At 38.1% G+C, this 27973-nt stretch overlaps 6 protein-coding genes across 26 annotated transcripts; 3 read left to right on the top strand and 3 right to left on the bottom strand.

Annotated features, from left to right (window-relative positions):
• Nucleotides 1–225: 225 nt before the first annotated feature.
• On the bottom strand, nt 226–6049 carry LOC132791168 (uncharacterized). Of its 2 annotated transcripts, none has more exons than XM_060799992.1 (3): nt 5580–6049; nt 2174–2344; nt 226–1050 (listed from the first exon to the last, which is right to left on the bottom strand). In XM_060799992.1, exons 1-3 carry the CDS (start codon nt 5629–5631, stop codon nt 662–664), a joined length of 612 nt encoding a protein of 203 aa, XP_060655975.1. In that variant the 5' UTR covers nt 5632–6049; the 3' UTR covers nt 226–661. The 2 variants fall into 2 exon arrangements, with proteins under 2 accessions (XP_060655975.1, XP_060655974.1); XM_060799991.1 differs by having other exon boundaries at nt 226–1053; nt 5580–6038.
• Nucleotides 6050–10117: 4068 nt separating this feature from the next.
• Nucleotides 10118–11553, bottom strand: LOC132793367 (uncharacterized). Its single transcript, XM_060803274.1, has 2 exons — nt 10513–11553; nt 10118–10439 (listed from the first exon to the last, which is right to left on the bottom strand). The coding sequence occupies exons 1-2, from the start codon at nt 11380–11382 to the stop codon at nt 10269–10271; spliced, it is 1041 nt and encodes a 346-aa protein (XP_060659257.1). The 5' UTR covers nt 11383–11553; the 3' UTR covers nt 10118–10268.
• A 484-nt stretch (nt 11554–12037) lies between these two features.
• On the top strand, nt 12038–13690 carry LOC132793368 (solute carrier family 25 member 35-like). Its single transcript, XM_060803275.1, has 3 exons — nt 12038–12568; nt 12630–12765; nt 12916–13690. The coding sequence occupies exons 1-3, from the start codon at nt 12321–12323 to the stop codon at nt 13444–13446; spliced, it is 915 nt and encodes a 304-aa protein (XP_060659258.1). The 5' UTR covers nt 12038–12320; the 3' UTR covers nt 13447–13690.
• A 146-nt stretch (nt 13691–13836) lies between these two features.
• On the top strand, nt 13837–16351 carry LOC132793369 (receptor expression-enhancing protein 5). 3 transcript variants are annotated; one of them, XM_060803276.1, is made up of 4 exons: nt 13837–14112; nt 15532–15764; nt 15831–15930; nt 15998–16351. In XM_060803276.1, exons 1-4 carry the CDS (start codon nt 13962–13964, stop codon nt 16057–16059), a joined length of 546 nt encoding a protein of 181 aa, XP_060659259.1. In that variant the 5' UTR covers nt 13837–13961; the 3' UTR covers nt 16060–16351. The 3 variants fall into 3 exon arrangements, with proteins under 3 accessions (XP_060659259.1, XP_060659260.1, XP_060659261.1); XM_060803277.1 differs by lacking the exon at nt 13837–14112 and adding an exon at nt 14501–14871; XM_060803278.1 differs by lacking the exon at nt 13837–14112 and adding an exon at nt 15381–15465.
• Nucleotides 16297–17075, bottom strand: LOC132793370 (small ribosomal subunit protein bS16m). Its single transcript, XM_060803279.1, has 2 exons — nt 16707–17075; nt 16297–16641 (listed from the first exon to the last, which is right to left on the bottom strand). Exons 1-2 carry the CDS (start codon nt 16821–16823, stop codon nt 16354–16356), a joined length of 405 nt encoding a protein of 134 aa, XP_060659262.1. The 5' UTR covers nt 16824–17075; the 3' UTR covers nt 16297–16353.
• A 95-nt stretch (nt 17076–17170) lies between these two features.
• LOC132793366 (gastrula zinc finger protein XlCGF57.1) lies at nt 17171–26992 on the top strand. 18 transcript variants are annotated; one of them, XR_009633116.1, is made up of 13 exons: nt 17171–17893; nt 20333–20469; nt 20675–20763; nt 21235–21558; nt 22100–22236; nt 22445–22547; nt 22684–23008; nt 23069–23233; nt 23300–23447; nt 23516–23646; nt 23719–24307; nt 25006–25438; nt 25935–26074. XR_009633116.1 is itself a non-coding variant. In XM_060803264.1 (13 exons), exons 3-13 carry the CDS (start codon nt 20333–20335, stop codon nt 26139–26141), a joined length of 2406 nt encoding a protein of 801 aa, XP_060659247.1. In that variant the 5' UTR covers nt 17171–17631; nt 17783–17893; the 3' UTR covers nt 26142–26992. The 18 variants fall into 18 exon arrangements, 16 of the variants coding, with proteins under 16 accessions (XP_060659247.1, XP_060659246.1, XP_060659244.1 ...); XR_009633115.1 differs by having other exon boundaries at nt 21235–21559; nt 22056–22236; nt 22445–22550; nt 23513–23646; XM_060803264.1 differs by lacking the exon at nt 25006–25438 and having other exon boundaries at nt 17171–17631; nt 17783–17893; nt 21235–21559; ... (2 more) ...; nt 23513–23646; nt 25935–26992.
• The last annotated feature ends 981 nt before the right edge of the window (nt 26993–27973 follow it).

Below are 27973 nucleotides of genomic sequence, written 5' to 3'. Positions count from 1 at the left end.
TTGGTTTGTGTCTCAACTGCTTTAGCCGATTCACACACCCGCAAGTTCCGAGTAGCTTTCGCAGACAATGTTGCCAGACCTGCACAATGTTCAACTGCTTGCACGTTTGAACTGCTTGCTTAACTGCTTTGCCAAGCGGTCATTTTCAAAGCGAGTATGATTCACCACTTGACCATGAATTTTTTAATAATTTACATAATTGGAATCCCCAAAAAACGAGTTGAATCATTTTTTAAAACGTAAATCACGTGTTTAATTATTTTCTTATTCAAAATATTTATGTATATATCAATTTGACAGTAATTGCAATTGAAAAGGCAGAGAAAAAGTAAATTGACTACTATTACAAACCACAATATGTAAACATATTTAATCATTCAGTCTTTTTTACGCATTTCAAATGCCCATTGACATATCAATGATATATGGCATACTACTTGTATAATATAACTTAATAATTACGATTGCTAAAATACAATACATTATAACAAAAATACAATTTACACTGCACAACAAAATAGCCGAAGCACGTTTCGAGTTGGCCAAAACGGCGACATTTTGATTGGCACCAAGTGGCACGCACAGCAATTATCACAGAGTAGTTTCCTTAAAGCTCTATCGAGAGCCTAAAGAGTGGCAAAACTTAAAACAATGTATAACATTATTTGGTCGCCTTTGGCCGCTCATCAATTGTATAGACACTGGCAGGATCCGTAGAGACAGGCGATATGTTTGTTGCATCATCGTTTGTCTTATTGTCGCTGTTGAAGGGAATCACAAAGATGCTCGTCTTGGCCGCATGTTGCATTTTGATGACAGTATCATAGCTGGGCGGCGCAAATTCACTGTACGAGGGCGAAGGCGTGGGCGGGGCACGCTGTTGCTCATTGGGCGTGGCACTCGCTTGACGATTGCGCATATCGCGACAACGGCGATCCGAGCAGGCCATCAGCATGAAGAAGGCGGCCAATGCCAAAAATGTTGCCACATACCACACGATGGTAATCACGTCCATTGCCGTCTGTGACAATTCGTTGTTCGACTCGACGACTGCTGAAATTAGACAAAAAAAATCAAGAGAGTTTAGTATTGAAATGCTATTACAATTTAAAGAGTTGTTAAACTTGATAAGTTTGTCTAACTATTTGTATTCTAATAAAGAATCGCATTTGTCGAGATAAAATATTAAATTACATAAAACTTAATGATGAGTTAAATAAACTTTTAGCAATTCTATTTGTACAACTACTTTGTCTAAAGATTTAGATTTTATTAAATAATAAATAGATACGCATTTGTCGAGGCATAAATTAAGTTTAAATTAATAGTGAGTGAAATAACTCTTAGTAGCGATACTTGTTTGATAAGGAAATGAAGTGGAACTTGAAAGTAAGATTACATAAAATACATTGTCCTACTGACATTTAAAGTGCGAAAAGGCTACACGGAACTTTCTCTTATCTCGACAACCGTTGTATCCAAGAGAGAGCTAAAACAATGTGTCACACAATCGTGATGACGTAAAAGTTCAATTTAACCGCAACGCGTCATTAACAACGACAAGCGAGTACTTGTTGTGTGGACTAATCGCAAATCACTTTGATTATAACCTGTTGCAGTTAATTTGTTATTGAGTTGTAACATTGCGATGGCAAATTGCCATCTATGAGTATGCAAAGTCGTCACTTAAGAGCTGTTTACCGATTAGCCTTAGCAGGAATTTCGAATTAGCAAGAAACTCAGTCATTAGGAAAAACTTCACATGCATTTCATGATAAGCTTTCAGCAATCGTCACAATTATAAATTTAGCTCAAACTTTGACTATATTTGATTTTAAAGCACTTCATATACTATCTTTACTTGTTGTATTCAAAATTTCTGTTGTTATTTTTGTACACAATTATTCACATTTAATAGTTCTTCACTTATTCTATAAAATTTCTGTTATTCATTCATTCATTCGTTCATACGTTTCATTCATTTTTATACACTACTATTAAATTATTAAAGCTTCACTTCCTTTTCTTGTACACAAATATTCACATTTAATAGATCTTCACTTATTCTATACAATTTCTGTTATGACTTAACATAATGTTTAAAGCACGTTTTCTTCATTCATTCGTTAATTTTTATACACAAATATTCCAGTATTATTAAAGTTTCACTTACTATTTTTGTACACAAATATTCTGGTATTATTATCCACTTGCTCGGCAAACAGATCCGCATCCGATGTACCGTTAACAGTTGTCAGATTGTAGGGCAATTGCCTTGTTAGAACGTTCTCCAGGGTGAGCAGATAGGATTGACCGTCTGCCATGGGCGCGTATGCATTGAATACTGAAATGGCAAACAAAAAGAACATGTTATAAAACCAAACAATACTGATAAAAAAAAAAATAAAGTTCAACACAAAAAAAAACTCACACACAGCTATGAAATCAGAACAAAATGCTGATCAGCAAGATAAGCTATCAAATATTTATTCGGCCACACAATATATATTTTCAACTATACCATACTATATATATACTATATTCTGTACATAAAGGAGATACCATAATATGTGGGCTTTTTAATGGGACAGTCTCAGGGTTGGGCGTGTGCAAATTACCAAATCAAACACACTTGGAGACTGATAAAAATGTATTCTTGATTTCTAAATATATTCTGCAATCGTTATTTGCTGGGCTCGTCTTTGTGCCAAATTGATCATAATAAAGTGTTAAATGTTAAATAATTAACCAATTTGCTGTGCTATAATAAACCTATATATGTACATACATACATAAATAATGGGTATCCAAGAGTAGGTTTGGGGTTTGGTTTTTGGGCGATAAGAAATCGGCGTCGCTTTGTCTGATGACGCTAAACATAACACTCGTTAAGCACGATTTGATCGAGCAGGTACTTACGACGTTAGAAAGTCGTAAAAATAGCCAGGCAAGCTATTAAGTACACTACGTGATTAACCAATCAACCCAATAAACCATTGAACTCATTGAAAACAACAACATTTGGGGATTTAAGCTGGTACTTTAATAATTTGCCAGCTCGAATATTCGAAGAGTATAGTAAATTTCACCATTTATCAATCGGCTAGCAAAAGAGTGTTTCGTCATTCTCGTGCGCTAAACATCTATCTTTATGGAGGCACTACGACACATGGCGCACGGCACTTAGGCACTCGATAACTTTGATGTTTTTGATCACTTTGCTGGTTATTCTTCATTTTGCTTTTTTTTGGCTGTCATTTTCATTGTTATCAATTTCACAATGCCAATATCTCTATCGAACAAAATGTTGTCCTAGGTTCACTATACAAGCTACATCTGTGCGAGTTCTCATGTTAGCTAGACAACTAGTCATAATAGTTATTTTTATCTGTCGTACGTTTTATGGTGCCTGGCCCCCAATTAAGATATGTGATTTCATACGCCCCGTTGGCGCCCTCGCTTTGCAATTGTGTCAAGCAAACTCAACAGCTAAATGCATCTAGATTTAAGAATTTAGAATCATATAAACATGTTCACAGATTGTGCTACAAACAATAATAAAACATGTAAGAAAGCTACAGTCGAGTGTGCTCGACTTTGAGATAGCGGTTACTCTTTTTGATTAATAGTAAAACAATGCGGTTTTATTCTATATACAAAAATTAAAATACCAAAAAATATTGAATTATGTCATTGGCTTATATTTGGTATTTTGATATAGTACATTTAAAATATACCATAAAGTACAAAATATACCATTTTTATCTGATTGCAATAAAAATTTAGAGCAACCATAAATACTATGTTCCAACAATCGCGGTTCTAGCTTTAAAATTACACTTAATATTTGAATTTTAACGATTCGCCTGGGCGGAAGTGGGCGTGTCTAAAATTTTAAACCAATTTGGTCTGCATACAATCATAATAAAAGTTGTCCACAATAAATTCTATATCTACCTCTTATAGTCTCTGAGATCTAAGTATTCATATTGACGGACAGACAGACAGACGGAAAGACGGATCAAGAATATTTATACTTTATAGAGTCGGAGATGCCTCCTTTTGCCTTTTACATACAATTCCTCCCGACACAAAGTTATAATACCCCTCTACCTTATGGGTAGCGGGTATAATGAATAGGTAATTGTTAATTTTCTAAAAAGATTCTTAGGAATACATTTTTTGGGATTACTTTATTGATAAGATCTCTAGACTTCTATTAAAGTTTAGCAGCTGCAAACATGGCAAACTTGTTTGTTTCAATTTGCAAATGTCACAGCACTTAAAATCTGAATAAAAATGGCACACGAGTTTACATAATTTATTTATAAATGAATAAAAGCCAAGATCGATGAACGTTATGCTTTTTTCCTACAAGTAGCAAAAACAATCTGTCATATCATAAGCTCATAAAAGCAAGCCCAGCAAGGCTAATTATAGAATGCAAAATGTGAGCTGATAAGACAAAAGCCAGGCAAACGCAGAGAGACAATGTCTATATAATATAAGAAATACCTTTTAATAACAATCAAGAAAAAAAAAGCTGAGCAATCAAATAGCTATTAACGACTAATGGTAAACACTACGTGCCAGAGTCAACGTTGCCACTTCACATTCAAATGTGTTTACGCATATTTTGCTATTCTTCTCTTTATGTTGCAACTGTGCAAATTGTTGCCACATTAGAGTATATAAATGTCTACTATATATCCAGTTGGACACGTGTAGCGGTCTCTCAGGTCAGTGGACGGCACTTTCCGGCACTTCTACGAATCTTTTTTAATTTAACAAACCAACAGCCGGTCACGTGCCGTATACTTGATATGCCATATAATGCTATATACGTATATGTATCTACGTATATAGACGCGTAAGTAAGTGTGCCGCTTACTTAAGTGCTCTGGGCAATTCCATTTTGACGCTGATTACAACTCGAGTCCAATGCCTTCTTGATGAAAAAAAAAAAAAAAAAATGTTGGCACAAAATTAGCATAAGCACTTGGCCCATTAGCAGAAAGCTGAAAACCGTTTTGCCAGACTTTAACGTTTTTAATTGAATTGAACTTGCTACGAAACAAAGAGGAATTGTCGACTTTGATTTGATTAATATGAATGTCGCTGCTGAAGATCACATGTTTGAGACAGTGGCTCTTTATCTGCGCAGACATCATTAGGTTGTTTATGAGTCCGATAAGGTGTCTCAACATTTTCAGTATTTGCTTGGATATGACTTTGCGCCATTTTTCAGACGTGACTTGTGGTCATAAAGTAGTCAAGTACTATTTGAAGTTCCTTATCGATTCATTCATAAACTCAAACAAAATAATGAACTTACTTAAGCAAAATTAATGCGTATTTAATGAATTAAGTAGAGGTTGCTGACTGAACAATCGGCTAATTAAATAGTTTTGTTAGTTTATGCTATTTCCGTTTCGAATACAATACAATACATTTAAGATGAGCAACCGCAAACACAAGTTCCCATGCGAGTCAAGTACAAAGATTATTCCCATCAACATTGAAACATAATAGAGAAGCGTGTGATATCCTTAATAAATAATTGTTTTGTCATACTTTACCTGTTAGAAGTAACAGCAACGTTGCAACTCGCATATCTTTGACTTTTGGCATTTCGTTAAGTGAAGTGAGGTGAAGTGTATTTTTATCTTTTGTTAACAAACAGAGAACGAACACAACGAACGGTATTGTTTATTTATGATTTACACAGAAATTGTATTTGATTTTATTGCGATATTTGCTAAAATGAACTGACACTTCCGCGTTTGCTTTCAAACAATATTCCACAATTGACAGCACAATCAATAATGTGCGAAATACGAACACGAATCTGAGTACTTTCAATTCCGACACACACACACAGATTTTACAATATTGTATGTACTATTATCATTCAAGTAAGAACGGTTCCTCAACGCACTGCAGATCCCGCGAATTGATCTTTCAGGTTCAGGTTTGTATCGTCGACTGAGCGTTGCTCGCACCAACCTCCAGCTGCCAGCTGCCAACTAACAGCGGCTCTGTCGTCATGTTGAATGTATCTGTATCTGTAGCTTGTACTTGTATCTGTATCTGTATGTGTTTGGGTATCGGCAACCGCTCAACCCGCGCTCTCTACTTCTTTGCCTTCACTCTGTTCGCATGAATCACACACATTCACACAACCGGTTGAAGCTTGATCGTGGTCCGGAGCTTTCAACTTTGCTGCCATTTATTATTCTTCTCTAGGCAACAGAGTAATTTCAACAGTTTGCGTTTATATCGATGCTATTACTTAGCGTAACGTGGCTAATTACAGGCGCTACTGTTGACCGCTTTTCTTTTCTTCGTCTCTCAACTGCAGCAAATGTCGCTGCCGGCAGCATAAAAGCAACTGCAGAGTGATTGCGATCAAACGCATTGACTTTAGGTTTCTCTCTACACACACTCAAAGTGTAAGGTATAAATACAGACACAATATATTTAAATACCCAATTTATACGACAATATTAACGGTGCGATGTTGCACTTAAATTTTATTCATTTCTTGATATCTGCTTTTAAAAATAAAACGCAACCAAATTGTCGCAAGACTTTACGGCTCGCCACCTTGTTGTCGGCTTGCCAAAGGGCAATTCTCGAGGCGTGTCCCTAAACGTATTGACTTGGCTTTTGCTTAAACGCCCACAGACACGCTAATTGTAAAACCAACATGCATAAAAAAGCTAAAACAAAAACTCAGCGCCGCATAGCGACAACGCAATGCGCTTACTAAGCTCTCGTGAACTTACTATTAAGTATACGTAGTTTGCATTTCCGTTATTTTATGTAAAGTTCCTCAAATTATGTAATCCTGCGAAATTAAAAATAGCACCAATTTTTATTGCTACCCTTTTTTTTGCCATAATACTAATAGTTCTTGAATAAAATATTTTATATAGAATTTACTTATTTCTTAATATAATAAAAGTTAAATTCGGTATTATGTTATGCGGTTGTTTTTTACTCAAATTTTTTTAGCGATAACATTTTTTTAAGTGATGTTTAAGAAGTAGCTTCCTTGATTTAAGTCGTAGTAATAAAGTATTAAGTATATGTATGTATATGTAGCAAATTGTCATGCATAGATATGTAATGTACAAATCTTATATAAAAAGTGCTCTTAAAATTCAAATTATGTCAATTTACTTAATGTTTATAAATACTCCTTTTTATTCTTCTAAGCTTACTAAACTTACAACAGCTTAATATCAAGTATACGTACTGAAGTTCCTGATTAATAGAATTTAATGGACAAAATTATTATAAAAAATAAAATGTTAATTATAATATTATTCTGAAAACCAATTGCGTTTTATAAGAACTGACCTCTTCTTAAGAATCGTCCAAAAAAATTCATTTTATGGACTAACAGTTGCCAAACTAAAGGACAACTGTTGCGATCAGCTGTTTTTATAAATATAATACATACATGTTATGTCAAAATAAATTGCCAATAACGTTTATAGCTAAGAAACGAAATTATCTTTATGGGCATTATAAAAAAATTGGCACTTAATAATATTAAAATGAAATTCTATATTTTTTTTTCTCCGAACCTTGCCTCATAAAAACATAATATTAAGTATATGTTGCAAAACTCCAAGAAATTATACTATTTAATGAATAAATATTATATGAAGAATTGAATTGTTTAATTATGAATGTATGTATTGTGTACATACTCATAGTAATCGCAATCAAAGTTCTTTAATAAAAAGTGCTCTTCATTTTTGTATACAAACATTTCCATGGTTTATTTTAACTCATATATTCAAATTATGTTGTACTAATAAATGGTAATTCTTCTAGAAACTATTCACAATCACAATCTACTCATTTGCAAAACCCCCATAAAATATAATTTTGCTTTATTGACTTAGAATATCATGAAAACCACAAACAAATTATCGAAAATGATTTCCAAATTTAGACAGTCTGGTAATAGAACCAGCATAGACGATTTTTATGGTACTTTTATGGTAGTCATGGTTACTCATTTCTTAAAATATTTCTTGTACTCAGTGGGATAGAGTATTTTTGTGGGCAACCACCCAGAAACCACACGAATTTCATCAAGCGTTGGGCCTTTGGCATCACAACTGTAATTTGTTCATTTTTGTCACATTTTTTATTTAGTAGTGAAATTTGTTGCTTGGAAACAGGTTCAACGTGAGGCATATGATTTTGTTTAAATCTAGACGACACTTAATTAGCGTAGGCAAGCAATTGCGTTCTAGCCCAGATTACTGCACTCTACTATACTATAATTTATCTCGCTCTTTCCATTAAGAGATGTTTACGATGCGTAAACGTTAGCGTTTGGATTTAGATAATGCAACAATAAAAAATCAGCCACTCGATTTACTGATAATACAACAAGTGGGGTAATTATGATCGCTTCAAATTGCAATTAATTTGCAGATAACCCTGAAATAGGACAAATACGTAGGCAACGTGCATTGACATTATATGTGGTATAGTATGTAACTCAGTTTGACTCCAAAGTCGAAGTTTGCGTTTAAATTAACACTCTTCATTTTTGTTTATACTTGATTATTATTGATTTGCTTCAGGTTGAACCTTGTCAAGGCAAACAGATACTTTTGAGAGTTATTTCAGCTACCGTTTGACATTGGCATTGAATATACTTTACTGTAGATACTTTCAAAATGCGGCAAACATTCGCAATACTCGTAAAAGTTGATGAATGGAAGTCAATGAGTTCAACTTTGCAACACTGAATGATTTAAGTAGTTTAAGTGGGACAAATTTCAGTTAGTCATTTAAGTCCAAGTTATGCACAATCTGTTGGGAGTTACCCCATAATTCAAATGAAAGCGAAACAATAATACTTCATTCATCTTCTTTCCATCTAATTAAATCCCTTACGCTTGGAAACCCCGCTTTAAGCTCTGCGTAAATCTGTCGATGTCGGTGACACAAAGATTAGCAAAGCAAAAACAAGCAAACAACAAACAACAATTCGTGAGCCACTCTTGGGTGATTGCAACTGGTTTCGTTTTGTTGAAGCCACGTGCTGAATCATCTGGATTTCATTATATGTACATATGTATGATGATGAAACCAGCAGTAAGCAGTTTTGCCAAAAATAAAAATCAGTTAACTGTAAATTCGACTTACACTCCGTACTTTCGCCCATTTCCCATCGAAAATCTGCGCACACGTTGAGTTTTAACATTAAGTTGATTTATTTATAGTAGTAGATAATAATATATACGTATATGTGTGGAGTATGCTATGAGACAAATTGACCGCTAGTGTTAAGTTCTGCAGTTTGATATTTCGAATACATACTTTAGCTGAGCTTACAAAATAACCGTTTTCTTTTTCGCTTTAACAATTGACAACAAGGCCCGCAATAACGTAATTGGTTTTCCATAGTATTCTTTCTATATGTATGTAACATGTGTATGTAGATAGATAGTGTTTTGTCTTATTTCCATTTCAATTTGTTGTTGTTGTTGTTTGTGTACAATGTGATAAATATTATACAGGTACAACTATGTATGCGAAATGCAGCTAATACACATTCATTTACGATTATAATACATATTACAATTAGTTTAACGGAATCTCCGAATTTGCGCTATCTATCGTATCTCCGATTAATTAATTGATACAATTGCATTTAATAATTGCTTGATATTTCATTGGTGTGGCTGCTGCTCTTGATTTCTTTTTTCTTTTATGAATTCTATTTGAGATTGGATTGAACTCTGTTCCGACACTACAAATATTGAAGTATAGGCGAAATATTCTTACAGTTGACAGTATAAAAATAAAACAAAAACATATATACAGATAAATGGATAAAGATACAAATTAAAATTACGAATATCATAGGGAATCTCATAGTTACGATGTAATACACATTATAATGTTTACGGTTGTACTTGATATTGTTCGAAGTTGAACACATTTACGAGTGAGTGTCTTACATTTAAAACAAATATATAGCCTTAAACTCGTACTAAAACTAATTGAATCTCGTAAAGCATATTATCAGTCCTAAATGCTACAACAAATGTGCATATTTACATTGCCTTCTTTTTGCTAATTTCTTTTTCGTTTTGTTCATGTGACAATTATGCAATTACCTATTGTAATTAATTACCCAAGTGCTTGCTGACATGAGTATTCTTTGTTTTTTTTGGTTCGATCTGGCACAAATAGGGAACAATCTATCGATCTTTTGTAGTAGACAGCCCTTATCTGTCTGGGAAAAGTGATTCATAGCTGGGTGGCAAATCTTTTGGTGTTGCCGGTTGCTGCAGTTGTTGTTGTTGCTGGTGATGTTCCTGCGAATTGGGGGACAGATCGTGTGTCAGCATGCCGTCGTATGTCGGCGCTGTGGGCAACTCAATAGTTGGCACGTCCGTCTACAAAAACAAATTTAAACAATGACTCAATATACATATATACAATATATTATGCACTTATTTAAATAATTACCCGTGCACGTCGCTGATTAAAGCGAGCGGCAGATGCTTCATGGGCATGCTGCTGCACCGTGATGCAATTCCAATATTTCCAGCAGATCCAAACACAAAAACCCACGCCAAGCATTGTGAAAATGAGCGATGTTATTGCCGATATCGCAACATTCGTGGTGTCCACTTCGGAAATTATGGCATCGTGGAAGCAAGTGCCTTCATCCCGACACGGATACATACAATTCGTGATGTTGTCGCGTACAAAATGTCGCGATATGCACGAGTATTGATCCTTGGGATTACATAGAAAATCGCCAGCAAACTGACACTCCGAATGCGTTGTCAACACCATTCGCAACTCCAGTGGATCCTCGAAAATATGTCGATCCCCATCGATGAAAATATGCACATGAACATCGCGATCGCGCTGATCGAAGACCAAACGGCCAGCTGGCCCATCAATTGAGATGTCATTGCAAATGCGTTCGCTGGGCGAACGATTCCCATTGCTGAACTGAATATAATCGATGCATTTCTTCGTCACCGGATCGCTTCGAAGCTTAAGCCTTGTGATTATGGTGTAAATGCCCCGCGGCGGCCGCTCATTGGTCTGCACTCGAAACTTGCAGTCGTATTTGATCTTGTTCACCGAGTGGCCACCACTGGGCATTGTGACATTCCATGTTTGGGTTATAATTGCAGCCGAATCGTGATCATCTGTCAGCCGTAGGGTGGGATCGCCGCGGAATGGCTTGGCTAGTGTGAAGAATAGCTTGTCTGAACACAGATTGTCTTGAAGACGCACAATTTTATAGGCTAGAGATTCACTGGGCGCATAGAACGCAATTGCTAGCGTCACTTTGAGTATGGACCAGAGGCACAATTGCATTGTGTGGAAGGCACGTCCCGCGTGCGTTTCAATATGTTAATTGTGTGCAAGTTGAAGTGCAAAATATTCACTCCGTTTGTTCGTTTTTCGATTAATTTACTTTTTTACAAACACTTAAAACCTAAAGAACTTTTGTTGTTTTGCATTTCTGCAGCGTGACCACATGTTGATTTTCAAAATATACCACGTTGCTGCGGACTGCAGTAATATAGTATTTCTGAACTGGGGTCTCACCAAAATAGTGATGGAATACATTTTGTTTTTGATGAAATCAAGCAATCTGTTTAAAAAACCAATTGGGCTAAGATATTTGTTTACAAAGCTAATCCACATTTTTGCATTTAAATAAGTTAATAATAGTGTAATATATTATTTTTCATGTTTCCATAGATATTAAAAAATTGATTATCTACCACAAATTGTTACGACCTGATTAGTGTACAGTTAGTATAATTAATTATTTACACATAAATGGTACAGATTAATTGTTACATTTATTTGATTGTTTAAAAACAATTGTCCAGCTCAATGATGACTTCATGATAATTTCAAAGTGGCGCTTAAATTATAGTACTTTTTTTGTCATAAGCTATTATATGGTCCAGTTTAGTATATTTTGTAATGGAAAATTTGTAAATTTGTAATTTTCCCATTGGCGGTCACGCTAATCCGCAATAAAACAACACAATACTCATTCACCGCCGGGAGTCTTGCACATTTAAATATTTTGGGCAGCAATTACACATCAAGCTATCTTTAAGACGTTGACAACAACAACTAAGAACCGCAACTTCAGCAGTTATGCTGCTATAATTTATTCAACGAGAAACATCCCGTGACGACGGTTCATAATATGCCTCTTATTGGCCGCCGTCGTTGTCAACGCATAAAAATCCTGCTGAGCTATTTCTAGTTCAACCTTAACGAACTCACAAGTGATGGCTACATCGGACTTTGTACTCGGCGGCCTGGCCTCCGTGGGCGCCACATTTTTCACCAATCCTATAGAGGTCATTAAGACGCGCATTCAATTGCAAGGCGAATTGGCGGCTCGCGGATCTTACGCGGAGCCCTACAAGGGAGTGCTGCAGGCCTTCATAACGGTGGCCAAAAACGACGGGTTGCATGGCCTGCAAAAAGGATTGGTGCCAGCTCTGTACTTTCAGTTCATCATTAATTCATTCAGGTAAATACAGTGCGAATAGCTTACATTGATGTTCACGTGATTCACTGTTGACACTCAACAGGTTGAGCATTTACACAACTGCTGTGGACAAACGTTGGATGCACAAGAAGAATGGCGAAATCTCATTTGGCCTGGGCTTAATGTGGGGCGCCATTGGCGGTGTTGTGGGCTCCTATTTTTCGAGTCCATTTTTCATGGTGAGTGCACACAGCCTATTACATAAAGGCACGGGCAATATATAGCCGTATAAACAACTTATCTATCAAATATCATGCGCTGCTAATTTGAATGTCTGATGATTCCGGCTTAGATAAGCATACAAATTATTGTCTCTGTCTCTTCTTTAGATTAAGACGCAGCTGCAATCGCAAGCTGCCAACGAGATTGCCGTTGGCTATCAACACTCCCACACATCGCTCGGAAGCGCGATGCGTGAGATTTACAAGCAGGGCGGCATTATGGGCTTGTGGCGTGGCTCCTTGGCTTCACTGCCTCGGGCAGCTGTTGGCTCGGGGGCGCAGATTGCCACGTTTGGCAAGACCAAGGCTCTGTTGGTCGAATATGATCTGGTTACGCAGCCCACTTACAATTCCTTCTGTGCTGGACTCATTGCGGGATCGCTAATGTCAGTGGCCATTACGCCACCGGATGTTATTAGCACGCGTCTGTACAATCAGGGCGTTGATGCTCAGGGTCGGGGTCTGTACTATAATGGCTGGTTGGATTGCTTCTTTAAGATCCTGCGAAGCGAGGGCATTTATGGTATGTATAAAGGCTTTTGGGCCAACTATCTGCGGATCGCACCACACTCGACCTTAGTGCTCTTGTTCTTTGACGAACTGGTCGCCGTGCGCGAAAAGTACGATCTGCGTTTCTAGAAAAGTTCTAGTCATTGTGTTAGCGTCAAGTACAAATTTGTAAACTATTTGTTAAGTTGTTTATACCAAACAAAAAAAAGTACCTAGAGATTCCAATTTCCTTGGCAAGCTGCCAACTAGCCAGCTAGTATAAATGTGCCTTTTTTGTCATATGCGTAGAGTACCCTATAGAAGCTAGTAACTTTAACTGTGCAATACTTCATCATTAAATAAAACTCGTTATTTTTGTTAATATTTTATTTGACCAATTGTAAACTTATTTCAAATTTATCACAGCGATAGGCCTCACTGTGGAGGTGCGTCGACAACATGCGCGAGTAACAGTGTGACCATTTTACATTGCTGTATACTGTAATATTCCGAAATGTCAATTTTTACGGCATTGCAGCCGTCAAACTTGCGGTCACATTGTGTTTGTTTCACCGACAAGAAACAGCAAATAACGCTGATGAGACTAGTCGGCGACATTCATTCTTCAATCATTTAAATTGCCTGCTGAAATCTTCTGTAACAAAATGACCGCCCAATTAGCTCAGGTATCGCAGTGGTTCGATAACTACAAAGGAACTGTCGACGTGTCGCTGCGCGATCCCAAGAAACCATGGACCAAAGCCTTCGATTTTGTGGAGGAACGCACAGGCGTTGATAGAGTGAAGATATACTTTGGTAAGTGTCCCTTAAAATGCGTAAAGGATTCAAGGCAAGCGTGCCGCACCTATATAATGTTGCCTTGAGGCAGCAAAAGATTACAACATATGCGTGTCGTGTTGGTGACTAAGTTAAATTTTTTCGCATTTATAAATAGCAACAACCGCAACCTGTTATAAAGTCCACAATGTCAGATAGGGGCGCCAAAATAGGCTTTTGATTATTGTATAGAAGCTCTAGCTGGAGTTCACTATGCATTAGTTGCATACTAAACAAAAACAACACATCAACACACAAATACTACAACAGATCTCAGAAACACACGCACACCAGGTTAACTACAAATACTATAGCATATTGTGTATTTCTTATCCATACTTTTCTTTTGTTTACTTCAGTCTCATTGTAGAGTACTTTCAGCGCACATTCATCACTCGTTTGTCGTGCTAAAAAACAGGAAAATTTAATAGAAACAGCAATTTTTAATTGAAAATTGCAAAGGCCAAGCTCAGCTTTCGACTTTGCTCTGCTTGCTTACCAGTGTGCGTGCGTGTGTGTGCGTTCGTGGCGTTTTTGCACACGTGGGGGCCAGGTGCACACATGCAAGCATACAACGTATATACATGCGTGTATTTGTGGCCACTTGTTTGTTTGTGTGTGTGTTATGCTAACTGGAATAAAAACCTTTAATGTGGCTTTGGGATTATATTATGGAAATAAAACAACGCCAAGCGGCGAGACGTAATGTCAGAGTGCCCGTGGTCTACATTGGGACAGGTGAGTCTCCCCCTTCTCTCCCACTCCTTCAGTGTGTTTAACACTTGTGTTACGTCTCTCGACACTTATTAGCAGCCAGCTACAAACACACACAGTACATCTACAGCATGAGCAAACGCGTATAAAAAGTATGAAATTGGGAAATAAATTTCCCGTGACGTCATTTTAGATAAGTGTCTGATTAATAATTAATAAGCACACAACAGCAATCGATTATATCTCACCGCTCTGATGCGTTGAACTAAACTGAGCGTATAATGCAACACTGGTCAATCGATTTGTTGGGTCTGGGCGAGATCTTAAAGATCATCGCACAGAGCATGTTTGCAATTTATAAGCGTGTTAATGCGCGTGTCTCGTATATCAGCCAAATTGTGACAAGAGCTAAAAGGTTAATAATAGCATCCAAGATGCACAAGGGGCAGATGGGTTGATGCTGCTGCTGTCGCCCATTTTGCAGTCACAACGCAAAAAGGGCAAACGCATCTCATTTACACATATTTCTCAAAAGAGACACAGTTATAGAGATGGCTTTTGAGGCTTTGGAATTAAAACTTATTGAAATTTTCCAAGAGAATGCTATAGTGCGCTATGGTAACTACAAAAATGCAAAACCAGAAAAAAATTAAATTAATTTGTTCAAATTACAATGCATTTCAGGTGCCGCAACATTCTGTGCCTTGTATCTGATCTTTGGCTATGGCGCACAACTCTTGTGCAACATCATTGGTGTACTGTATCCGGCTTACATCTCAATTCATGCCATCGAGTCCAGCACCAAACAGGATGACACCAAATGGCTGACTTACTGGGTCACCTTTGGCATCTTTACCGTCATCGAGTTCTTCTCGCATGTGCTGACCCACGTTATTCCCTTCTACTGGTTGTTAAAGGTAAAGATTTCTTTGTTCATGTAACTATCTGTGATTTAACATTCATTTATCTGTCTTTTTGTACAGTGCGCTTTCCTCATTTGGTGCATGTTGCCCGTGGAGAACAATGGTTCGGTTATCATCTACCACAAGCTGCTGAGACCCTATTTCCTTAAACATCATGCATGTAAGTGGAACAGAATTTTTGACATCTTTTGTTACCCAGTTGCTTAAATCCTAATCTTTTTCTGCAGCTGTTGATAAGATCATTGATGATGGCATGAAGAAGGCCGGTAACTTTGTGAAGAGCGACTAGAGATGAACTTTGTAAATAATTGCCTTCCTTGAGCATTTTGAAGCTTCCGCGCATGCAAGGATAATCGTCACACACAAACACATACATATATTTATCTCTTTGGCCACCATCCGTTTATCACTAATGAATTTGCTATTGATTGTTATTAGGGCCCGCAAGCTCCTCATTTGATTATACATACTAGATGTTTATATATACGTGCAGTAGGTGTGAAATCTTGGCTTGTTACCACATAAATTGTAAAAACAATGCATATTTTATTGGTTAATTAAATGATAAATAACAAGGAAAACACTACGCGGTTTCTGCCGCTTTCTGACTGCCCTCCGCTTCTGCCAATGCCGCCGCCTCGGCTGCCGCCTTGCGATTGCGCCAAGCTGTCATGTAAGTGCGGGGATGCACGGGGAGCAAACCAGAGATGCCCAACAACTCGGCAGCCGGCTCAGACATGTGAGCTCCTTTGCCAAGCCAGAAACGAATGCGTTCGGTGTTGAGGGCAACTAATCTCTCATTGTTCTCGTTGGGCATTGGATCGTATGAACCGACTTGCTCAATTACAGGCTGATGCTGATTTTTGCGCCTCTGCAAAATTAATTTAATGTGTTCGTTACACGATTACAACAATTTTTAACTCAAGCCCAACAAACCTCCATGACAACAATGTGATAGAATGGGCGATTTGTACAGCCAAGGCGCACAAAGCGTATTATTTTCGCCGAGTGCTTGTAAAAGCGTCCAATGCCACTAGCCGGTGATAAGGACATTTTGTGTTTTATTTCAGTTTTTTACTTTTACGAAAATGTGTTATGAAAACAGACGGCAATACACTTTAACACAATATCGATAGCTAGTCTACAAACCGCTTATCGACTATCGGTGTTTAAATAAAACATGAACTGACTACAATTTCCTTATGTAAAATAGTGAGCGCCCAAATATTGTAAGTTGAAAAAACTATCGAAAGGATCTAAACAGCAAGGACGAGAGTTCTGTGCTGTAAAACGTGTAATGTCGATGAATTTGTAAAACACTGAGGAAAATGCAACTCTGGCTGCATATAAAATAAAACCATGTGTATACACTGGTCACACACAAAATGGCGTCAGCAGTCGAACACGAACACTAAGGAATTTTTCAGTGGTGTCTGTGTCTGTGAATTTATATTGGGGGTATAAAAACTGTGTGCGTTATTTTGTTTATAAATTTAATTGCAAATACGGCACATTAATACACAGCGCGTACACACACCTACACCTACACACATACCAATTCAAAAGTGCGCTTATCAATGAATTGAATTTGAGGCAGCAAGCAAGCAGCAGCTAAGAAGCACGCCAACGCCAACGAAGTGAATTTTTCGAGGGAACGGAAAAAAATGGCGCCCGCCTCAGCCACAGAAGCAAGTTGACTTTCTTTTCGGTGTGTTGTTCGTCGCCGTACTCGTCGCTCGTTTTCGTCGCATATTTTTGTCGCGATCCAACCAAGAGAAAAAAATAAAGTGAAAAATAAAGAAATAATTGAAAATTGCATCTTAACGCGCGACGTTGACGAATTGAAGGAGGCTAGTATTTTGTACGTGATTTTGTATAAATACATACATACATATAATACAAATACAAGCAACAGAAAAGTGCAATTACATTTGCGTTTGGAAATTTTGCGCTTTTTTCTCTTTCGCCTCCCCCTTTTTCTGCTTTGCTTCATTATAATGTGCGCTGCACAGAGCAATCCGCACTTCAGCTACGCTTGGAATATTGCAGACAACGGCAACCGTGCCGCAGAATCCGTTTTGGAGATATCGCCAAATTTTAACTACACTGTCGGTGGGGAATCGGTAAGTGGAGTCTCTCAATTTGTATGTATACATCAAGAATTTCCTTCGTTGCATATTATCAATTCTTCGTTTTTTGTATTTCTTTTGCATTATTTTCTTTTTGTCTTTATTCTTTTATATCGAGTGCTTTTGCAACTACAAGCTGCTTTACTAAATAACCAATCGACCCAACGAGCCAGCCAACCTCCTATCCCCCCACCTCCCACGTAATAATGTTGCTGTTGCTTTCCTACAGCGAATCGTGTTGTGTCGTCTCTACACATCCCCCTGTTGCCCACCCAACGTTGCTGTTGTCTTAACAACAGCGCCACATACACACAAGCAAACCAATTAGAGATGGTCGCATGACGTGGTCTCGTGTGCGCAAATTCCATGGCTTTTGCAAAAATTACGCGCACAATTCACGAACAATAATATCCAAATAGATTTTTTTTAAATTCTGTTTCGTAAATTTTGTAAACATGCGTACATATTTGTTTATGCACACCTATTGATAAATATACACAGTTACAAGTTGTAATCGTGAAGCAAATCAGATTGGACGATGAAATTGTCGTCACGTTACCATCTCTAATACAGATACAGCTACGTCGTACGTTCGCTCGCACACTCGTTGGTTTTCATGCGCCGTGTATGTATAAGTGCATCGGACCTCTATCTGTGTATGTACGTATGCGGAGTTGAGCGCGTGTATGTATACACGTACGATATACATACATACGTGGAGAGGCGCAAATACAAGAAAAAAACAGCTACATATACTTTTATGTAACTGCGTTGGTCATGCGAATGCGAGCGAGTGTGTTAGAATTCTTTTACCATACATTTATACGAAATTTTTTCGTTTCCATTTCATTCGTAAACATTCATAATTTGGTATTTGTAAAATGTATGCGTACGCGTATATGTACTACATTCATTTGTACGTACGAACGTACGTATGTATGTATTTACCTACATATGCATGTAGAGCTGTGTGTATGCAAACAAACAATAAATACGCACGTTGCGTTGCACATGCGGTAGCTGGGCAGCTGATTTTTGACGCATTCCCAACTCGTGTTCCTAAGAGCATTTTAATTTGCAATTAATGAATTTGGTATATTTATTGGCAGCTTGGTGTTGGCAAAAGCAATCGATAGACATAATAATCGATAAATAAATTGATAATTTATATTAATCTAATAATTTACTGTACATTTACTGAATATTGGTTTTTATTTTGCGTTTCTGTTCATTTTGTGTGCGTACATTTTGTTTTTTGTACAACACAAACAACAACTTTGTTATACAATTGGCAGTACATTTTTGCTTTGGCATGAGAGTGCAACCCTGTTTCGCTGCGTTTTCTGCCTGCCTCTTAGCGCGCACACGATTGTGAATACATACACACACACATGCAGAATTTACGTTTCGTTGTGTTTGAATTCGCCGCATGCGCTGGCAACCATTTTGTGTGCATGTGTGCGGCAGTCTTCAATTCGCCGTTCGTTGAATGTTCAACACCAATACAGACACACACACTCCCAACTCAACACACTCACGCACACCACTAGTGAGTCGCTCTCTCACGCACGCATACACGCCCAGTTGACACATCTGTATGCGTGGGGTGCGTGCGTGTGTTTTGATTACACTTGCTTACGTTTTGGCGCTCAACAAACTGTCAAAAGTCCAATTGCACAGAGACCCAGACTGAGCGAGCGCAGTGGAAAAAAAGCGCGCGCTTTATATTGACTGCTCTGCTGTCTGGTGTTTTGTATGGTGGTCTTCTTCTTCTCGTTCTTCGACTACTGCTGCTGCCTTCTGCCGCTAGTGCTGCCTCTGCCGCTGTTGCTTGCTTCCCTTTCATTTGGCATTTGTGTTATTATCAACTGTTGCCGCGCCGCTGCGCGCAGGTGTAGCGTGTTGTTAACAAGGCAAAATGAACAACAATAAACCGCAACATAAAATACAATACTTTGAACCAATTTGCAGTCGCGACTGTACTTTTTGTACTAATCATTTAGCATAGCATTAGATTAATAACCTATCTAACCAAACCAACAAAAAATAAAACTTAAGTATTTCGAATTAATGAATTGTTGTATGCAACGACGGATCATCAGTGTTGAATAATTCTGAAAAATAATTGCACTTGCATTTCCTGTAATCTGTTCGGTTTTTGGGGACAAATCAATATCAATCAATCAATCAACCAACAACTAACAACAGACATGAACAAAAACGAAACCAAAAACAAACCAAACCAAAACAATCAAGAATATATCAAGTACAGTACTTACATATATGAAAAAGCTCTCAAAATAACATCATCTTCATAATGATCATCACAGTTTGTGTGGAGGAGTTTTGTTCATCCCTACACACATGCATTTATTGTGTGCAATGCATTGCAGTCGAGTCTTATTGAAAACAATGTGTACCCACCTATTTTAGATGCCCTATCTGTTATCCACGGATGGATCATTGGCCGTACAAAAGGATGTTAAAGGTGCACTTGCTGCCAGCAATAAGGGCAATGTCGTCCGTCGTATGTTCGTGGTGAATGACTCATTTGCGCCCGGAACACAAAGGTGCGTTTTCAAGAATTGCAACAATAAACGGAGTTAAAAATCATTAAATACAAGAACAAAAAAAAAAGAGATCAAATTAAATCAATATCAAATAATAACTCCACATTAAACATGACAACAACAAAACTAAGCCTCGTTATTTCCCGTCTGCTTCGATGCTCTCTCTTCTCTCTCTCTCTCTCTTTCTATATCTATCCATCCACAGAGTGATTACCACAGGCGCCGCATCGACGGTGGTCAAAAAACAGGATTCTGGTCAACAAGTGTTGAGCATAAATTCGCTCGATAAGAACTGTAAGTGGTCGTTATGAAAAAATCAGTTTAAAATCAGTTTGAGAAATCAAATATCCGTGTTGCACGCGTTGTTGATGTGTTGTAATCGAATCTATCGATTGTTCAGTGGGTTTTTCGCTAATCGATTGTTTCTCTCTCTTCTTTACACTTTCTCTTTCTCACTCACCTACTTACAACTCGCTACTTTCCGCTCGCTCGCTGTAATCCCCACCGATTTACGAAATATGTAATATCCTCCGATATATCTCTTCTCTCTCTCTCTCTCTTATTCAATCTCTGTGTGTGTTTTGCTGTATTTTGATCTTCTTGTATTGCTGTCACGCATTACTACCACCACCACCCCCCTCACAACCCTTTCCCCCCAAAACACTCCCTCCTCACTTTCCCCTAAAACTCACTCATTCACTCACCACTCATTTTATACACGGCGGCGGCGGCGGGCGGCGGGCTGTGGCGTGAAAAAAAAAATAGATCTATTAGTCGATCAGGCGACAGCGGCAGCAGCTGCAGTTGCGGCAGCAGGTGGTGATCCAGCGGCTGCTGCGCATCATCATACATTAACAAATGGCAGCATTGTTGACGCCAAAACTGGACAAACTGTATTGACAACGAGCGCCGCTGCGGCTAAGTCGCATTTTAGCTCAATTGGAGCACTGCATCTCACCCAAGAGGAGTGCAATGAGATCTTAATCAAACGCGCCCTTGCAGCCGGCCACGGCCACCATCAGACGCACACACTCACCGCTGGCGACGGAGCGCACCACCATCATTCGACGGCGCCAGGCGCGACACCAAGTAAGCATCTCAAAATCTGTGTTGTGTTCGATTATCTCCTCCTGCTCCTACTCTCCTACTCTGTCTCTACCGCTACACTTTTTTGGCACTCTTCTTGGTACTGGTTACTACTCGATTCTCGTTGCTTTCCCGTTTCGTTCCGTTCCATATCGTATCGTATCGTATCGTACCGCTCTGTTTCGTTCCATTCCGTTGCGTTGCAGATTTGCATTGCATTATGTTACGTTACGTTGCGTTACGTGTATGTGCTACCGTTACAATATATCTTACGTTGCTTTACGTATATTTGGTTCTTACAATTTTATTTCGTTTGTAATTGTTTTAAATTTTTGTTTTCTAAAATAGTTTTGCTCTTTTTGTTTTTTTTTAATTGGTTGCTGCTTTGTTGAGATTTGCGTTTTTTGTTTTGGTTCGTACTTTTGATTTTCTTTCTTTGTTTTCTTCTCTTTTATTTTTTGATATCTTCCTTGAATTCCATTTGGTTATTGTTCCGTTGGCGGTGCAACAACACTCTTAGGTGACATACTTCCTGGTATTTCAGTTCAAGTACAGAAAGTAATACAAGGACTCGAAGAGAACGAGGACTCACAGGGCGAAGCACCCAACTTAAAGTTGGAGCCAGGCACATTAGAATTGTCCCCAAAGACCGAACTACAGGAATCAATGCATTTCAGCGAAGTAAGCTCCACAATTATGTTACAATTACAATTACAACAACAATTACACTTACACAAACATCAAAACAACACACATTTATTCACTCGATATCAATGCAGTCCTTTCACATATTGAAATGAAATATCTGTTACAAGTAGTGCGATGAATTGTAATCAATGTTTTTTTTTCCTTCTTTCGTTTTCTGTGGTTCTTCTCTGTTCTTTTTTAGACCGACGCCACCATCAAGAAGGAGCGCCCGTACAGCTGTGACGAGTGCGGTAAATCCTTTCTGCTCAAACATCATTTGACAACACACGCACGCGTGCACACAGGTGGTTGTTCTTGTTCCTAGCACATACCTATTGAGCCACCGAGCAGGTCTAATCAAATCCCCTGTTGTTTTTTTGTGTTCTCCCTCACTGCCGTGATGCACGTTCACGTTCGGTGTGTGTTGGGAACATTTTGCAGGCGAACGTCCACATATTTGCACCCATTGCGGCAAGAGTTTTGCGCACAAACACTGTCTAAATACGCATCTATTGCTGCACTCAACCGATCGGCCATATCAGTGTCAGGAGTGTAAGAAGAGTTTTACCCTTAAGCATCATCTGTTGACCCACTCACGTGTCCATAGTCGCGAGCGGCCATTTGTGTGCCAGGAGTGCGGGCGAGCATTTCCCCTCAAACGTCACCTGGTGACGCACAGTAAATTTCACGCCGGCGAACGACCTTACGTCTGCGAGGAATGCGGTGAAAGTTTCGCACAGGAGAATCACCTGATTATGCACTCGCGGTAAGTTATTCCCCAAATAGTACATAACAGCATTGAAATTAACTCAATCTTTAATTGCAGCTTTCATGGTTCATTGAATCCATTTGTTTGTGCTGACTGCGGAGCATCCTTTCCACGCAAGTTTCAACTGGTTAATCACGGACGTATACACGGCAAAATACCCCATTCCTGTACGGTTTGTGGCAAAGAATTTCTACAGAAGCGAACGCTAGTTTCCCACATGAGGTAAACGCTTTCTTTCTCTCTCGCTGCCAATTCTATTGTATTGACTAATCGTTGTTCTGGTTTTAGGCGCGTACATACCGGCGAGCAGGCGCATCCCTGCGTAAGCTGCGGCGAGGGTTTCCTCACCAAGGCGGAGCTGCATCAACATGTGCGTGCAGCGCACAATGGTGTCAATCCCAATACGAGCAGCGCCACCATAATAGCCAATCAACAGGTATGTATAGCCCCGATTCTGAAAGCTGTGTGCAAGCGTCAAGTTTAATTAAATTGAAATTTAAGCAGATACAACAGCCGCATCATCACCCCGGACATCCGCAGACTATCACCGTTGTCAGTAATCCAGCAAACTCAACGCTGCTCACCGTCTCCACAACTGATGCGAATGGTGTGGCACGTCCACAATATGTTTGCCGGTTCGTCAAGATGATTTAAACCAAATTCATATTTCTATATAACTAAAACTTACCTGTTTTATATGTTTACAGCGAATGTGGAAGCGCGTTTAATAGTCGCGAGGCGCTTGCCTTGCATTTAAGATTGCACACAGGCGACAAGAGCCTGATGACAGATTTATGCGCATTGACAGCAGCGCTACCAGGTCACTTCTTGAGCACAGCAAGCCTCAATCCGGGCACAGTGGTAACCGCCAATCCGAATCTGGTGGCACAGAGTCCAGTGCCCGTGCAAATCATATCGTCCACCGGTCAGGTGATGTCACAGACCACGCTGGTGCAGGCCGCCAACTCGACCCATCCGCAAGCCGTTGTCACCGCAGTGCCCACGATGCCAGTGCACGGCCAACAGCATCTGCAGCATGTGCAACAACAGCAGCAGCAACAGCATGTGGTCACCGTATCGCCGGCCAACAAGCCCAAATCGCATTTCTGTGCCAGTTGCGGCAAAGGATTCGCTGCCAAGCACGGCCTAATGCAGCACAATCGACGACATCCCAATGGCGGTTGCACGGTGCGCACTCATGTCTGCGAGTGTGGAAAGGCATTCTTCCAAAAGAATCATCTGATGCTGCATCAGCGCCAGCATTTGGAAACAAAGCCAGCCATATCGCAGCAACAGGTATGCTAAGTGCCTAGTGCCTCAGCCTTTAACCCCTCCAAAAACCAACCAACCAACACAATCCGACACCCCCATGCATATATATATTTAGAAATATATTTTCTCTATGATTCAATGAATTCCGTTAAATCGATTTAACTGCTTTGATCAACAACGATTAAGAAAGAATTGAAAAACAATAAGATAAAGATCTTGCTTAGATTGTAATTATAAGCTTAGTTTTATATTGTGTGGAAGCAGCTGCCACTTAGTTATGCAATCTAATTAGTTAATAACTAACTATGCAATTGTTACCGAGTATCAAAAAAAAAAAACAAAAACGAAAAAAAAACATCAACTATAACTACAACAATAAAACTATATATGCTTCTTATACAGTTGGAAAGTCTAAAGGCTTTTGTGTCTGTCTGTCAAGAACTTTTGTTTCGGGGTATTTTCTACTTTTCGCTAAAAACTCTATCTAACTCCGTCTAGCTTATACTTTAGTTACCATAGTTAAAACTGCAATTGAATTACACAATATATAAATACATATCTACTACATTCACCTCTTGTATTGCGTTACTCAATGTTCTTATTATCATCTATGTAAAACAATACAAAAAAACAAAAACACAAAAGAAATGAAAATATGTTGAGAAAAGAAAACAAAATATGATAAATGCATTACCTCTTTTTTTAACTCCGAATACTTGCAGCTTGTTGTACCAACTACTTCTTACTAAATAAACAAAAGAATATGAATAAACCGATCGACAGATCAACTGAACAATATAAAACAAAAAGTTAAAGAAAATTACTTAAAACACTATCTCTCTCTCACACAAACTCACACACAATCACATACACGCACATGCACACATCGCAGAATTTGTTAAATAGCAAAAAAGAAATGGAAAATCGACAAAAATATTAACTGATGAGATACACACATTTGCATGTTTGTAGAGTTGTGCTGCGTGTGTATTGTGTGCGTGTGTGTGTGTGTGTTGTTTGTGTCGCAGATATTGAAAAGATGATTGATCGTTAAACCAATAAAACCCATATAAACAATATGAACAAATAGATCAAATACTACTACAGTAAAACGTTAATACGTACGCAAAAAAGGCTTCACTGTGCGCGTTTTAGGTGTGTATGAACAAACCTATTCAAAATTACCGATAATTGTTTGTAATCAAATATATAACATTATCTCACTATTATTATTGTTGTCATGTGTATTTAGATGTATGTACCTATTATTATTATTATTTGTTGTCTTCTTGTCTCTCTTGCGTGTGATTTGTGCCTGTGTCACTCTCTCTCTCTCTCTCTTTGTATGTTCTTCCTTTGAGTCTTCTAATTGTACATTCTCTTTATGTCTATACCCAAATTTTCTGTTCTATTTGTTGTAGTACCTTCATTTAAACCTGTCCCAAAACAACAACAATAACAATTACTTTGCTGTGAGTCTTGGATTCCAATCAATTGATATATATTTTTTTTGCTTGAGCGTACTTTAGTTTAGTATAATGATTTTTTTTCTTGTTGCATAGTGCATAGAAGAGAGCGAGGTTAATGATGACGCTTTGAAATTGAGTCGAAAAGATATCCTAAAGTTCTCGACTTTGAACACTTCTTACAGGAGGCCGATGTGCAACAGCAACAGCAGCAGCAACAACAACAGCAAGCAGCAGCTGCGGCAGCGGCAGCCGGACAGCAAGCCGCTCAGGTTGAAGTCCAAATATTGCCCGGTGGCCATGGCAAGGTGATTAAATATGAAATCTGCCGCAATGTCCTGCAGGAGGAGCAGGCGGCACAACAGCAGCAGGGTTCAATGCATGCGGAATAGATGCGAGCGATTCAGAGGAGGATCAATAGAATCACAAACAGCTGACAGACGTTTTTCTTGTTAATTCAACACACAACAAAAAAGAAGTAATGATTATTTTGAGCATTTTGTTTCTAAATTGTTTTGTAAATATAAATAAAAGTCCCCACGTGCAATGGCAATTGCCAGGCGATTGATAGGTTGCTCTCCAAACAGACAAGACACATACACCACACACACACATACATATGTACACCCACCCACGCACACAAGCATATATATATATATAAATAATAATAAATATATAGATAACAATAATTGTATGAACCAGGGCAGCTTTTTTTGCAGGCCACGAAACCACACACACACACACCCACAAAACACAGCTAAGCACACACAGAGCAGAGATAAATGAGAATGTATGAAATAAGCGATTCCCTTAGTTGTAATAATTTAGTTACCGTTTAGATATAAATGAAACACCTAGACAACTAAATAGTTAACTAGCATTATATACAAACAAAAAACAAACACGTAAATATATATGTTATGTATATATACAACACATATATACTCTATATATATAAATACAGATGTACATCAAAAATACATTTATACAAAATACATAATGTAACTGTAACTCCTGTTAATTTTTGTGATGTGTTGGTCGCATCTAAAACAACAACCTCGATAAGTTGCAAAGTTTTTACCCAATAATTTTTCAATTGAAACATTTTAAATACTATAATAATGATACACTTACACACACACACATATATAACGCTAGATGTAAGCATACATATATCGCCTAACTGTAAACTGTGTATACATATTAACAAGAGTAAATAAATAAGCATCAACAACAACAACAACTACAACTATGTTTAGATCTAGACATATAAAATATAATAACAACAATAATAACAATAATATTATTATTAAATACGTAAAGCAACCCAATGAGAACGTCCTCTTAATGGCTGGACATCATCGTGGGCGTTTGTCCAACAATATTTCAAGATTTGTACATATAGAAATGAAGCAAAAATCAAGTTAAATTCAACATGTTGCATGTTGCAACTGTAACTACAAAATACACGTATGCTATAAGTCAATGAAAAACAGGTCTAACGAAGGAAAAAGGAAAAGCAAAGAGTATATTTCAAGTATAGCCGGTTCGTTAAGGCGGACGCCCACATCGCCGACGTAACTTGGAGTAGGTGCCTGGCACAATAACTAAAGAAAACTAAAATCCGAAACTGAAATTCAATTTGAAAACAGCAGCAAAAAGAACAATTGAATGGCAAATAAGGAAGGAAAATATGAATACAAGAGAATTCTATACAATTAGGTATATCTGTAGCTGTAAGTTACACAAGTTGTATAACAAATTGTAGACAACCACAACACACGACAAATTGGGCAAAATTTTTTAAACGATTTGCTTATAGACACACAAACACACACACACACACTACACATAACGTTCACAGTTGCAGTTCCATCAATCAATGCACGCTTTTTGTGGCGAACAACAAATCTATTATCAAACTGTAAAAATAATACGAACTTATTATACCTTATACCTAGGAATGCAAAAGTAAATCGATAACATAATCCGATAAATAGATGAGCCTAAAATTAAGCGTATATTTTAATATGTAAGCCTTAAAGAAAATACGACTATGAATAATAAAAAGAAAATGAAATGTGTAACTGTATCCTCAAAGATGTTCTATTTAATCTCTATCAAGGAAGACTCTGAACGGAATATTCCTTCTAATCGAGTCTGAAACCAGATGGTAAGTTTTTTTGCCAATTATCTAACCTTTTCCGTTGCATATACTTTGGTG

The sequence above is a fragment of the Drosophila nasuta genome, chromosome 3 (genome assembly GCF_023558535.2).
Source record: "Drosophila nasuta strain 15112-1781.00 chromosome 3, ASM2355853v1, whole genome shotgun sequence".
Taxonomy (NCBI): Eukaryota; Metazoa; Arthropoda; class Insecta; order Diptera; family Drosophilidae; genus Drosophila; species Drosophila nasuta.
Note: the sequence above shows the minus strand (reverse complement) of the source record. Positions and strands in the feature narration are given on the sequence as shown.